The 16524-nt window shown below is 55.4% G+C and overlaps 1 protein-coding gene across 2 annotated transcripts in view; it reads right to left on the minus strand.

The window, feature by feature from the left end:
- The window catches only part of PEX6 (peroxisomal biogenesis factor 6), a 128611-nt gene that overhangs the window by 53702 nt on the left and 58385 nt on the right, over positions 1-16524 (minus strand). For both annotated transcript variants that reach the window (XM_040334335.1, XM_040334336.1), the window contains exon 11: positions 10110-10315. In XM_040334335.1, coding sequence (XP_040190269.1) covers positions 10110-10315 — 206 coding nt within the window. The remainder of the gene's footprint in view (positions 1-10109; positions 10316-16524) is intronic.

Here is a 16524-nt window from a genome sequence, read left to right on the forward strand (position 1 = left end):
AATTACCACCTCACCCCAGTACAGACTCAATTACCACCTCACCCCAGGACAGACTCAATTACCACCTCACCCCAGGACAGACTCAATTACCACCTCACCCCAGGACAGACTCAATTACCACCTCACCCCAGTACAGACTCAATTACCACCTCACCCCAGGACAGACTCAATTACCACCTCACCCCAGTACAGACTCAATTACCACCTCACCCCAGGACAGACTCAATTACCACCTCACCCCAGTACAGACTCAATTACCACCTCACCCCAGTACAGACTCAATTACCACCTCACCCCAGTCCAGACTCAATTACCACCTCACCCCAGTACAGACTCAATTAGCATCTCACCCCAGTACAGCCCCAATTACCACCTCACCCCAGTCCAGACTCAATTACCACCTCACCCCAGTCCAGACTCAATTACCACCTCACCCCAGTCCAGACTCAATTACCACCTCACCCCAGTACAGACTCAATTAGCATCTCACCCCAGTACAGCCCCAATTACCACCTCACCCCAGTCCAGACCCAATTACCACCTCACCCCAGTACAGACTCAATTACCACCTCACCCCAGTACAGACTCAATTACCACCTCACCCCAGTACAGACTCAATTACCACCTCACCCCAGGACAGACCCAATTACCACCTCACCCCAGTACAGACTCAATTACCACCTCACCCCAGTACAGACTCAATTACCACCTCACCCCAGTACAGACTCATCTACCACCTCACCCCAGTACAGACTCAATTACCACCTCACCCCAGTACAGACTCAATTACCACCTCACCCCAGGACAGACTCAATTACCACCTCACCCCAGTACAGACTCAATTACCACCTCACCCCAGTACAGACTCAATTACCACCTCACCCCAGTACAGACTCAATTAGCATCTCACCCCAGTACAGCCCCAATTACCACCTCACCCCAGTCCAGACTCAATTACCACCTCACCCCAGTACAGCCCCAATTACCACCTCACCCCAGTCCAGACTCATCTACCACCTCACCCCAGTCCAGACTCATCTACCACCTCACCCCAGTACAGACTCAATTACCACCTCACCCCAGTACAGACTCAATTACCACCTCACCCCAGTACAGACCCAATTACCACCTCACCCCAGTCCAGACTCAATTACCACCTCACCCCAGTCCAGACTCAATTACCACCTCACCCCAGGACAGACCCAATTACCACCTCACCCCAGTACAGACTCAATTACCACCTCACCCCAGTACAGACTCATCTACCACCTCACCCCAGTACAGACTCAATTACCACCTCACCCCAGTACAGACTCAATTACCACCTCACCCCAGGACAGACTCAATTACCACCTCACCCCAGGACAGACCCAATTACCACCTCACCCCAGTCCAGACTCAATTACCACCTCACCCCAGTACAGCCTCAATTACCACCTCACCCCAGTACAGCCTCAATTACCACCTCACCCCAGTACAGCCTCCATTACCACCTCACCCCAGTCCAGACTCAATTACCACCTCACCCCAGTCCAGACTCAATTACCACCTAACCCCAGTACAGACTCAATTACCACCTCACCCCAGTACAGACTCAATTACCACCTCACCCCAGTACAGACTCAATTACCACCTCACCCCAGTACAGACTCAATTACCACCTCACCCCAGTACAGACTCAATTACCACCTCACCCCAGTACAGACTCAATTACCACCTCACCCCAGGACAGACTCAATTTCCACCTCACCCCAGTACAGACTCAATTACCACCTCACCCCAGTCCAGACTCAATTACCACCTCACCCCAGGACAGACTCAATTACCACCTCACCCCAGGACAGACTCAATTTCCACCTCACCCCAGTACAGACTCAATTACCACCTCACCCCAGGACAGACTCATCTACCACCTCACCCCAGGACAGCCCCAATTACCACCTCACCCCAGTACAGACTCAATTACCACCTCACCCCAGGACAGACTCAATTACCACCTCACCCCAGGACAGACTCAATTACCACCTCACCCCAGTCCAGACTCAATTACCACCTCACCCCAGTACAGACTCAATTACCACCTCACCCCAGTACAGACTCAATTACCACCTCACCCCAGTACAGACTCAATTACCACCTCACCCCAGGACAGACCCAATTACCACCTCACCCCAGTACAGACTCAATTACCACCTCACCCCAGGACAGACTCATCTACCACCTCACCCCAGTACAGACTCAATTACCACCTCACCCCAGTACAGACTCAATTACCACCTCACCCCAGTCCAGACTCAATTACCACCTCACCCCAGGACAGACTCAATTACCACCTCACCCCAGTACAGACTCAATTACCACCTCACCCCAGTACAGCCCCAATTACCACCTCACCCCAGGACAGCCCCAATTACCACCTCACCCCAGGACAGCCCCAATTACCACCTCACCCCAGTACAGACTCAATTACCACCTCACCCCAGTACAGACTCAATTACCACCTCACCCCAGTACAGACTCAATTACCACCTCACCCCAGTACAGACTCAATTACCACCTCACCCCAGTCCAGACTCAATTACCACCTCACCCCAGTCCAGACTCAATTACCACCTCACCCCAGTCCAGACTCATCTACCACCTCACCCCAGTACAGACTCAATTACCACCTCACCCCAGGACAGACCCAATTACCACCTCACCCCAGTCCAGACTCAATTACCACCTCACCCCAGTCCAGACTCAATTACCACCTCACCCCAGGACAGACCCAATTACCACCTCACCCCAGTACAGACTCAATTACCACCTCACCCCAGTACAGACTCATCTACCACCTCACCCCAGTACAGACTCAATTACCACCTCACCCCAGTACAGACTCAATTACCACCTCACCCCAGGACAGACTCAATTACCACCTCACCCCAGGACAGACTCAATTACCACCTCACCCCAGGACAGACTCAATTACCACCTCACCCCAGTACAGACTCAATTACCACCTCACCCCAGGACAGACTCAATTACCACCTCACCCCAGTACAGACTCAATTACCACCTCACCCCAGGACAGACTCAATTACCACCTCACCCCAGTACAGACTCAATTACCACCTCACCCCAGTACAGACTCAATTACCACCTCACCCCAGTCCAGACTCAATTACCACCTCACCCCAGTACAGACTCAATTAGCACCTCACCCCAGTCCAGACTCAATTACCACCTCACCCCAGTCCAGACTCAATTACCACCTCACCCCAGGACAGACTCAATTACCACCTCACCCCAGGACAGCCCCAATTACCACCTCACCCCAGTACAGACTCAATTACCACCTCACCCCAGGACAGACTCAATTACCACCTCACCCCAGGACAGACTCAATTACCACCTCACCCCAGTACAGACTCAATTACCACCTCACCCCAGTCCAGACTCAAATACCACCTCACCCCAGGACAGACTCAATTACCACCTCACCCCAGTACAGACTCAATTACCACCTTCACCCCAGTACAGACTCAATTACCACCTCACCCCAGTCCAGACTCAATTACCACCTCACCCCAGTACAGACTCAATTACCACCTCACCCCAGTCCAGACTCAATTACCACCTCACCCCAGTCCAGACTCAATTACCACCTCACCCCAGTCCAGACTCATCTACCACCTCACCCCAGTACAGACTCAATTACCACCTCACCCCAGGACAGACCCAATTACCACCTCACCCCAGTCCAGACTCAATTACCACCTCACCCCAGTCCAGACTCAATTACCACCTCACCCCAGGACAGACCCAATTACCACCTCACCCCAGTACAGACTCAATTACCACCTCACCCCAGTACAGACTCATCTACCACCTCACCCCAGTACAGACTCAATTACCACCTTCACCCCAGTACAGACTCAATTACCACCTCACCCCAGGACAGACTCAATTACCACCTCACCCCAGGACAGACTCAATTACCACCTCACCCCAGGACAGACTCAATTACCACCTCACCCCAGTACAGACTCAATTACCACCTCACCCCAGGACAGACTCAATTACCACCTCACCCCAGGACAGACCCAATTACCACCTCACCCCAGTACAGACTCAATTACCACCTCACCCCAGGACAGACCCAATTACCACCTCACCCCAGGACAGACTCAATTACCACCTCACCCCAGTCCAGACTCAATTACCACCTCACCCCAGTCCAGACTCAATTACCACCTCACCCCAGTACAGCCCCAATTACCACCTCACCCCAGTACAGACTCAATTACCACCTCACCCCAGGACAGACTCATCTACCACCTCACCCCAGTACAGACTCAATTACCACCTCACCCCAGTACAGACTCAATTACCACCTCACCCCAGTACAGACTCAATTACCACCTCACCCCAGTCCAGACTCAATTACCACCTCACCCCAGGACAGACTCAATTACCACCTCACCCCAGTACAGACTCAATTACCACCTCACCCCAGTACAGCCCCAATTACCACCTCACCCCAGTACAGACTCAATTACCACCTCACCCCAGTACAGCCTCAATTACCACCTCACCCCAGGACAGACTCAATTACCACCTCACCCCAGTACAGACTCAATTACCACCTCACCCCAGTACAGACTCAATTACCACCTCACCCCAGGACAGCCCCAATTACCACCTCACCCCAGGACAGACCCAATTACCACCTCACCCCAGTACAGACTCAATTACCACCTCACCCCAGTCCAGACTCAATTACCACCTCACCCCAGTCCAGACTCAATTACCACCTCACCCCAGTACAGACTCAATTACCACCTCACCCCAGTACAGACTCAATTACCACCTCACCCCAGTACAGACTCAATTACCACCTCACCCCAGTACAGACTCAATTACCACCTCACCCCAGGACAGACCCAATTACCACCTCACCCCAGTCCAGACTCAATTACCACCTCACCCCAGTACAGACTCAATTACCACCTCACCCCAGTAGACTCAATTACCACCCCACCCCAGGACAGACTCCATTACCACCTCACCCCAGTACAGACTCAATTACCACCTCACCCCAGTACAGACTCCATTACCACCTCACCCCAGGACAGACCCAATTACCACCTCACCCCAGTCCAGACTCAATTACCACCTCACCCCAGTCCAGACTCAATTACCACCTCACCCCAGGACAGACCCAATTACCACCTCACCCCAGTACAGACTCAATTACCACCTCACCCCAGTACAGACTCATCTACCACCTCACCCCAGTACAGACTCAATTACCACCTCACCCCAGTACAGACTCAATTACCACCTCACCCCAGGACAGACTCAATTACCACCTCACCCCAGGACAGACTCAATTACCACCTCACCCCAGGACAGACTCAATTACCACCTCACCCCAGTACAGACTCAATTACCACCTCACCCCAGGACAGACTCAATTACCACCTCACCCCAGGACAGACTCAATTACCACCTCACCCCAGGACAGACTCAATTACCACCTCACCCCAGGACAGACTCAATTACCACCTCACCCCAGTACAGACTCAATTACCACCTCACCCCAGGACAGACTCAATTACCACCTCACCCCAGTCCAGACTCAATTACCACCTCACCCCAGTACAGACTCAATTACCACCTCACCCCAGTACAGACTCAATTACCACCTCACCCCAGTACAGACTCAATTACCACCTCACCCCAGGACAGACTCAATTACCACCTCACCCCAGTACAGACTCAATTACCACCTCACCCCAGTACAGACTCAATTACCACCTCACCCCAGTCCAGACTCAATTACCACCTCACCCCAGTACAGACTCAATTAGCATCTCACCCCAGTACAGCCCCAATTACCACCTCACCCCAGTCCAGACTCAATTACCACCTCACCCCAGTCCAGACTCAATTACCACCTCACCCCAGTACAGACTCAATTACCACCTCACCCCAGTACAGACTCAATTACCACCTCACCCCAGTACAGACTCAATTACCACCTCACCCCAGTACAGACTCAATTACCACCTCACCCCAGTACAGACTCAATTACCACCTCACCCCAGTACAGACTCAATTACCACCTCACCCCAGGACAGACTCAATTACCACCTCACCCCAGTACAGACTCAATTAGCATCTCACCCCAGTACAGCCCCAATTACCACCTCACCCCAGTCCAGACTCAATTACCACCTCACCCCAGTACAGCCCCAATTACCACCTCACCCCAGTCCAGACTCATCTACCACCTCACCCCAGTACAGACTCATCTACCACCTCACCCCAGTACAGACTCAATTACCACCTCACCCCAGTCCAGACTCATCTACCACCTCACTCCAGACTCATCTACCACCTCACCCCAGTACAGACTCATCTACCACCTCACCCCAGTCCAGACTCATCTACCACCTCACCCCAGACTCATCTACCACCTCACCCCAGTCCAGACTCATCTACCACCTCACCCCAGTCCAGACTCATCTACCACCTCACCCCAGTCCAGACTCAATTAGCACCTCACCCCAGGACAGACTCAATTAGCACCTCACCCCAGGACAGACTCAATTAGCACCTCACCCCAGGACAGACTCAATTAGCACCTCACCCCAGGACAGACTCAATTAGCACCTCACCCCAGGACAGACTCAATTAGCACCTCACCCCAGTACAGACTCAATTACCACCTCACCCCAGGACAGACTCAATTACCACCTCACCCCAGTACAGACTCAATTACCACCTCACCCCAGTACAGACTCAATTACCACCTCACCCCAGTACAGACTCAATTACCACCTCACCCCAGTACAGACTCAATTACCACCTCACCCCAGTACAGACTCAATTACCACCTCACCCCAGTACAGACTCATCTACCACCTCACCCCAGTACAGACTCAATTACCACCTCACCCCAGTACAGACTCAATTACCACCTCACCCCAGTACAGACTCAATTACCACCTCACCCCAGTACAGACTCAATTACCACCTCACCCCAGTACAGACTCAATTACCACCTCACCAGCCTGTGCTACACAGAGGAAGGAGTCACTATTGTAATTAGTTCTTTGCAGACTTTAAGGAATATGTTGTGGATTATTGTCCAACATGTGTCCCTTATCTCCTGGCTCAATCTGCGCCCAAAAGTCACTCCTGTTACAATATAAAAAGAGGAAACTCAAGTGATTGATAATAAATGTCTTCAGCCGATCACTGACCAATATTTTGGGGCTCTTTACAGTCTATAATTATTCTAGAAGGCCTGGATAACCCTTGTGATTGAGGAGCAGTAAGACCCAGCGGTTGGGCCGCGTTTTAATTGCCCCCCTTTTGCTGCTGAGGCAGTGCCCGGGGGGGGGGGGGGGGGTACATCCAAAAGCTTTGCTAATGTTTAAAGCGCGGGTTCACCCAAAAAAAAAAATTTTAACATTACATTCAGCCGAGTTCTCAGAATGACAATCGGCTGTTTTTTTTCCCCGTACATACCGACTTTCACCGCCGCTTCCGGGTATGTCTTGTGCGGGACTGGGCGTTCCTAATTGATTGACAGGCTTCCGACCGTCGCATACAGCGCGTCACGAGTTGCCGAAAGAAGCCAAACGACGGTGCGCAGGCGCCGTATAGAGCCGACTCGCAGTGCGGCTTCTTTCGGCAACTTGTGACGCGCAGTATGCGACGGTCGGAAGCCTGTCAATCAGTTAGGAACGCCCAGTCCCGCAGAAGACATAACCGGAAGCCGCGGTGAAATACGGTATGTACAAAAAAAAAACAGCCGATTGTCATTCTGACAACTCAGCTGAATGTAATGTTAAATTTTTTTGGGTGAACCCCCGCTTTAATCACCTGAAGGTAGCCCCGCCTATAACCCGGGGTCTACAGAGCCTGGAAAAAGTATTCATACCCCTTGAAATTCCCCACATGTTGTCATGTTAAGATCAAAAACGTATTTTATTGGGATTTTATGTGAGAGATACAAAGTGTCACATGATTGTGAAGTGGCAGATAAATGATACAAATAAATCTGTGACGTGTGTGGGGGGAGGGACATTAGTACGGCGCCCCCCGGAGTCAATACTTTGCAGAACCCCCTTTCTCTACAAGTCTTTTTCAGACTCTAACAGGTTTTCTTCTAAGATTGTCCTGTATTTGTCTCCATCCATCTTCCCATCACCTCTGACCAGCTTCCCTGTCCCTGCTGAAGAAAAGCATCCCCACCACATGATACTGCCACCACCATGTTTCACAGTGGGGATGGTGTGTTCAGGGGGATGTGCAGTGTTAGTTTTCCTCCCAGGTTTGTCTCGTGTCCACCCTGAAGACTCGAGCTCCAGAAAGAACACCCGAGCTTCACCATTCTAGCCACCTTTGGTCTGGTACAAGACGGCATGGGGCCCCATAGTCACCCATCCCTCACATACCTGAAGAATGTCATGGCACATTCAGGGGCCCCATAGTCACCCATCCCCCACATACCTGAAGAATGTCATGGCACATTCAGGGGCCCCAGAGTCACCCATCCCCCACAGCTCCACATACCTGAGGAATGTCATGGCACATTCAGGGGCCCCATAGTCACCCATCCCCCACATACCTGAAGAATGTCATGGCACATTCAGGGGCCCCAGAGTCACCCATCCCCCACAGCTCCACATACCTGAGGAATGTCATGGCACATTCAGGGGCCCCAGAGTCACCCATCCCCCATGGCTCCACATACCTGAGGAATGTCATGGCACATTCAGGGGCCCCAGAGTCACCCATCCCCCACAGCTCCACATACCTGAGGAATGTCATGGCACATTCAGGGGCCCCATAGTCACCCATCCCCCACAGCTCCACATACCTGAGGAATGTCATGGCACATTCAGGGGCCCCATAGTCACCCATCCCCCACATACCTGAGGAATGTCATGGCACATTCAGGGGCCCCATAGTCACCCATCCCCCACGGCTCCACATACCTGAAAAATGTCATGGCACATTCAGGGGCCCCAGAGTCACCCATCCCCCACGGCTCCCCATACCTGAGGAATGTCATGGCACATTCAGGGGCCCCAGAGTCACCCATCCCCCACAGCTCCACATACCTGAGGAATGTCATGGCACATTCAGGGGCCCCATAGTCACCCATCCCCCACAGCTCCACATACCTGAGGAATGTCATGGCACATTCAGGGGCCCCATAGTCACCCATCCCCCACATACCTGAAGAATGTCATGGCACATTCAGGGGCCCCATAGTCACCCATCCCCCACATACCTGAAGAATGTCATGGCACATTCAGGGGCCCCAGAGTCACCCATCCCCCACATACCTGAAGAATGTCATGTCACATTCAGGGGCCCCAGAGTCACCCATCCCCCACAGCTCCACATACCTGAGGAATGTCATGGCACATTCAGGGGCCCCAGAGTCACCCATCCCCCACAGCTCCACATACCTGAGGAATGTCATGGCACATTCAGGGGCCCCAGAGTCACCCATCCCCCACAGCTCCACATACCTGAGGAATGTCATGGCACATTCAGGGGCCCCATAGTCACCCATCCCCCACGGCTCCACATACCTGAGGAATGTCATGGCACATTCAGGGGCCCCATAGTCACCCATCCCCCACGGCTCCACATACCTGAAAAATGTCATGGCACATTCAGGGGCCCCAGAGTCACCCATCCCCCACGGCTCCCCATACCTGAGGAATGTCATGGCACATTCAGGGGCCCCAGAGTCACCCATCCCCCACAGCTCCACATACCTGAGGAATGTCATGGCACATTCAGGGGCCCCATAGTCACCCATCCCCCACAGCTCCACATACCTGAGGAATGTCATGGCACATTCAGGGGCCCCATAATCACCCATCCCCCACGGCTCCACATACCTGAGGAATGTCATGGCACATTCAGGGGCCCCATAATCACCCATCCCCCACGGCTCCACATACCTGAGGAATGTCATGGCACATTCAGGGGCCCCATAGTCAAACAACCCCCACGGCTCCACATACCTGAGGAATGTCATGGCACATTCAGGGGCCCCATAGTCAAACAACCCCCACGGCTCCACATACCTGAGGAATGTCATGGCACATTCAGTGGCCACAGCTTTAGCAAGCAAAGTTTTCCCAGTTCCCGGGGGCCCATAAAGTAAGACTCCAGACCTACGAAGACCTAGGGAAAGAATCTCAGGGTGCTCAAGAGGAAGTTGTACTGTGTCCAAGAGCTGACGCTTTGCTTCATTAAGTCCTCCAACATCCTTCCAACGCACTGAAGGGACCTGGAAGACAGAAAACAGTTCAATGACCAAGAGTGACAACAACTATTCCTGAAAATCCCGCAGCAAGGAAAACCGGATTCTCAATTTACCAGGAAAATTCATTCCTTGGAGTGCAAGACACAGAGACGCTCCTCAGGCAGGAGTGCAGCAACTGGTAGGACCTCCCCCTCTATGACCCTCCAATCCCAGCAGGACATTACCCTCTATGACCCTCCAATCCCAGCAGGACCTCTCCCTCTATGACCCTCCAATCCCAGCAGGACATTACCCTCTATGACCCTCCAATCTCAGCAGGACCTCCCCCTCTATGACTCTCCAATCCCAGCAGGACCTCCCCCTCTATGACTCTCCACCCCCAGCAGGACCTTCCCCATATGACCCTCCACTCCCAGCAGGACCTCCCCCTCTATGACTCTCCAATCCCAGCAGGACCTCCCCCTCTATGACCCTCCAATCCCAGCAGGACCTCCCCCTCTATGACCCTCCAATCCCAGCAGGACCTCCCCCTCTATGACCCTCCAATCCCAGCAGGACATTACCCTCTATGACCCTCCAATCTCAGCAGGACCTCCCCCTCTATGACTCTCCAATCCCAGCAGGACCTCCCCCTCTATGACTCTCCACCCCCAGCAGGACCTTCCCCATATGACCCTCCAATCCCAGCAGGACCTCTCCCTCTATGACCCTCCAATCCCAGCAGGACATTACCCTCTATGACCCTCCAATCTCAGCAGGACCTCCCCCTCTATGACTCTCCAATCCCAGCAGGACCTCCCCCTCTATGACTCTCCACCCCCAGCAGGACCTTCCCCATATGACCCTCCACTCCCAGCAGGACCTCCCCCTCTATGACTCTCCAATCCCAGCAGGACCTCCCCCTCTATGACCCTCCAATCCCAGCAGGACCTCCCACTCTATGACCCTCCAATCCCAGCAGGACCTTCCCCTCTATGACCCTCCAATCCCAGCAGGACATTACCCTCTATGACCCTCCAATCTCAGCAGGACCTCCCCCTCTATGACTCTCCAATCCCAGCAGGACCTCCCCCTCTATGACCCTCCAATCCCAGCAGGACCTCCCACTCTATGACCCTCCAATCCCAGCAGGACCTTCCCCTCTATGACTCTCCACCCCCAGCAGGACATTACCCTCTATGACCCTCCAATCCCAGCAGGACCTTCCCCTTAATGACCCTCCACCCCCAGCAGGACCTTCCCCTCTATGACCCTCCAATCCCAGCAGGACCTCCCACTCTATGACCCTCCAATCCCAGCAGGACATTACCCTCTATGACCCTCCAATCCCAGCAGGACTTTCCCCTCTATGACTCTCCACCCCCAGCAGGACCTCCCCCTCTATAACCCTCCACCCCCCAGCAGGACCCCCCCTCTATGACTCTCCACCCCCAGCAGGACCTCCCCCTCTATGACCCTCCAATGCCAGCAGGACCTCCCCCTCTATGACCGTCCAATCCCAGCAGTACCTTCCTCTCTATGACTCTCCACCCCCAAGCAGGACCTCCCCCTCTATGACCCTCCAATCCCAGCAGGACCTCCCCCTCTATGACCCTCCAATCCCAGCAGGACCTTCCCTTCTATGACCCTCCACTCCCAGCAGGACCTTCCCCTCTATGACCCTCCAATCCCAGCAGGACCTTCCCCTCTATGACCCTCCAATCCCAGCAGGACCTCCCACTCTATGACCCTCCAATCCCAGCAGGACATTACCCTCTATGACTCTCCAATCCCAGCAGGACCTTCCCCTCTATGACCCTCCAATCCCAGCAGGACCTCCCCCTCTATGACTCTCCAATCCCAGCAGGACTTTCCCCTCTATGACTCTCCACCCCCAGCAGGACCTCCCCCTCTATGACCCTCCACCCCCAGCAGGACCCCCCCTCTATGACTCTCCACCCCCAGCAGGACCTCCCCCTCTATGACCCTCCACCCCCAGCAGGACCTCCCCCTCTATGACCCTCCAATGCCAGCAGGACCTCCCCCTCTATGACCGTCCAATCCCAGCAGTACCTTCCCCTCTATGACCCTCCAATCCCAGCAGTACCTTCCCCTCTATGACCCTCCACCCCCAGCAGGACCTCCCCCTCTATGACCCTCCAATCCCAGCAGGACCTTCCCCTCTATGATCCTCCAATCCCAGCAGGACCTCCCACTCTATGACCCTCCAATCCCAGCAGGACCTTCCCTTCTATGACCCTCCAATCCCAGCAGGACCTTCCCCTCTATCACTCTCCACCCCCAGCAGGACCTCCCCCTCTATGACCCTCCAATCCCAGCAGGACCTTTCCCTCTATGACCTTCCAATCCCAGCAGGACCTTCCCCTCTATGACCCTCCAATCCCAGCAGGACCTTCCCCTCTATGACCCTCCATCCCCAGCAGGACCTCCCCCTCTATGACCCTCCAATCCCAGCAGGACTTTCCCCTCTATGATCCTCCAATCGCAGCAGGACTTTCCCCTCTATGACCCTCCATACCCAGCAGGACCTTCCCCTCGATGACCCTCCACCCCCAGCAGGACCTTCCCCTCTTTGACCCTCCACCCCCAGCAGGACCTTCCCCTCTATGACCCTCCATCCCAGCAGGACCTTCCCCTCTATGACCCTCCAATCCCAGCAGGACCTTCCCCTCTATGACCCTCCAATCCCAGCAGGACCTCCCACTCTATGACCCTCCAATCTCAGCAGGACCTCCCCCTCTATGACCCTCCAATCCCAGCAGGACCTCCCCCTCTATGACCCTCCACCCCCAGCAGGACCTTCCCCTCTATGACCCTCCAATCCCAGCAGGACCTCCCACTCTATGACCCTCCAATCTCAGCAGGACCTCCCCCTCTATGACCCTCCAATCCCAGCAGGACCTCCCCCTCTATGACCCTCCACCCCCAGCAGGACCTCCCCCTCTATGACCCTCCAATCCCAGCAGGACCTCCCCCTCTATGACCCTCCAATCCCAGCAGGACCTCCCCCTCTATGACCCTCCAATCCCAGCAGGACCTCCCCCTCTATGATCCTCCAATCCCAGCAGGACCTCCCCCTCTATGATCCTCCAATCCCAGCAGGACCTTCCCCTCTATCACTCTCCTCCCCCAGCAGGACCTTCCCTTCTATGACCCTCCAATCCCAGCAGGACCTTCCCCTCTATGACCCTCCACCCCCAGCAGGACCTCCCCCTCTATGACCCTCCACCCCCAGCAGGACCTTCCCCTCTGACCTTCCAATCCCAGCAGGACCTTCCCCTCTATGACCCTCCAATCCCAGCAGGACCTTCCCCTCTATCACTCTCCACCCCCAGCAGGACCTCCCCCTCTATGACCCTCCAATCCCAGCAGGACCTCCCCCTCTATGACTCTCCACCCCCAGCAGGACCTTCCCCTCAATGACCCTCCACCCCCAGCAGGACCTCCCCCTCTATGACCCTCCACCCCCAGCAGGACCTTCCCCTCTATGACCCTCCAATCCCAGCAGGACCTTCCCCTCTATGACCCTCCAATCCCAGCAGGACCTTCCCCTCTATGACTCTCCAATCCCAGCAGGACCTTCCCCTCAATGACCCTCCACCCCCAGCAGGACCTTCCCCTCTATGACCCTCCAATCCCAGCAGGACCTCCCCCTCTATGACCCTCCACCCCCAGCAGGACCTTCCCCTCTATGACCCTCCAATCCCAGCAGGACTTTCCCCTAAATGACCCTCCAATCCCAGCAGGACCTTCCCCTCTATGACCCTCCAATCCCAGCAGAACCTCCCCCTCTATGACCCTCCAATCCCAGCAGGACCTTCCCCTCGATGACCCTCCACCCCCAGCAGGACCTCCCCCTCTATGACCCTCCAATCCCAGCAGGACCTCCCCCTCTATGACTCTCCACCCCCAGCAGGACCTTCCCCTCTATGATCCTCCACCCCCAGCAGGACCTTCCCCTCTTTGATCCTCCAATCCCAGCAGGACCTCCCCCTCTATGACCCTCCAATCCCAGCAGGACCTTCCCTTTTATGATCCTCCAATCCCAGCAGGACCTTCACCTCTATGACCCTCCACCCCCAGCAGGACCTTCCCCTCTATGACCCTCCAATCCCAGCAGAACCTCCCCCTCTATGACCCTTCAATCTCCGCAGGACCTCCCCCTCTATGACCCTCCACCCCCAGCAGGACCTCCCCCTCTATGACCCTCCAATCCCAGCAGGACCTCCCCCTCTATGACCCTCCACTCCCAGCAGGACCTTCCCCTCTATGATCCTCCAATGCCAGCAGAACCTTCCCCTCTATGACCCTCCAATCCCAGCAGGACCTCCCCCTCTATGACCCTCCAATCCCAGCAGGACCTTCCCCATATGACCCTCCAATCCCAGCAGGACCTTCCCCTCTTTGACCCTCCACCCCCAGCAGGACCTCCCCCTCTATGACCCTCCACCCCAGCAGGACCCTCCGCTCCATGACCCTCCACCCCCAGCAGGACCTCCCCCTCTATGACTCTCAACCCCCAGCAGGACCTCCCCCTCTATGACTCTCCAGCCCCAGCAGGACCTTCCCCACTATGACCCTCCAATCCCAGCAGGACCTTCCCCTCTATTACTCTCCACCCCCAGCAGGACCTTCCCCACTATCACTCTCCACCCCCAGCAGGACCTTCCCCTCTTTGACCCTCCACCCCCAGCAGGACCTCCCCCTCTATGACCCTCCAATTCCAGCAGGACCTTCCCCTCTATGACCCTCCAATCCCAGCAGGACCTCTCCCTCTATGACTCTCAACCCCCAGCAGGACCTTCCCCTCTTTGACCCTCCACCCCCAGCAGGACCTCCCCCTCTATGACCCTCCAATCCCAACAGGACATTCCCCTCTATGACTCTCCAATCCCAGCAGGACCTTCCCCTCTATGACCCTCCAATCCCAGCAGGACCTCCCACTCTATGACCCTCCAATCCCAGCAGGACCTTCCCCTCTATGACCTTCCAATCCCAGCAGGACCTCCCCCTCTATGACCCTCCAATCCCAGCAGGACCTCCCCCTCTATGACCCTCCAATCCCAGCAGGACCTTCCCCTCTATGACGCTCCAATCCCAGCAGGACCTCCCCCTCTATGACCCTCCAATCCCAGCAGGACCTCCCCCTCTATGACCCTCCACCCCCAGCAGGACCTCCCCCCTCTATGATCCTCCAATCCCAGCAGGACCTTCCCCTCTATGACCCTCCAATCCCAGCAGGACCTTCCCCTCTATGATCCTCCAATCCCAGCAGGACCTCCCACTCTATGACCCTCCAATCCCAGCAGGACCTTCCCTTCTATGACCCTCCAATCCCAGCAGGACCTTCCCCTCTATCACTCTCCACCCCCAGCAGGACCTCCCCCTCTATGACCCTCCAATCCCAGCAGGACCTTTCCCTCTATGACCTTCCAATCCCAGCAGGACCTTCCCCTCTATGACCCTCCAATCCCAGCAGGACCTTCCCCTCCATCCCCAGCAGGACCTCCCCCTCTATGACCCTCCAATCCCAGCAGGACTTTCCCCTCTATGATCCTCCAATCGCAGCAGGACTTTCCCCTCTATGATCCTCCAATCCCAGCAGGACCTTCCCCTCGATGACCCTCCACCCCCAGCAGGACCTTCCCCTCTTTGACCCTCCACCCCCAGCAGGACCTTCCCCTCTATGACCCTCCAATCCCAGCAGGACCTTCCCCTCTATGACCCTCCAATCCCAGCAGGACCTTCCCCTCTATGACCCTCCAATCCCAGCAGGACCTCCCACTCTATGACCCTCCAATCTCAGCAGGACCTCCCCCTCTATGACCCTCCAATCCCAGCAGGACCTCCCCCTCTATGACCCTCCACCCCCAGCAGGACCTCCCCCTCTATGACCCTCCAATCCCAGCAGGACCTCCCCCTCTATGACCCTCCAATCCCAGCAGGACCTCCCCCTCTATGACCCTCCAATCCCAGCAGGACCTCCCCCTCTATGATCCTCCAATCCCAGCAGGACCTCCCCCTCTATGATCCTCCAATCCCAGCAGGACCTCCCCCTCTATGATCCTCCAATCCCAGCAGGACCTTCCCCTCTATCACTCTCCTCCCCCAGCAGGACCTTCCCTTCTATGACCCTCCAATCCCAGCAGGACCTTCCCCTCTATGACCCTCCACCCCCAGCAGGACCTCCCCCTCTATGACCCTCCACCCCCAGCAGGACCTTCCCCTCTATG

This window comes from Rana temporaria, assembly GCF_905171775.1.
Source record: "Rana temporaria chromosome 4 unlocalized genomic scaffold, aRanTem1.1 chr4z, whole genome shotgun sequence".
Lineage (NCBI taxonomy): Eukaryota > Metazoa > Chordata > Amphibia > Anura > Ranidae > Rana > Rana temporaria.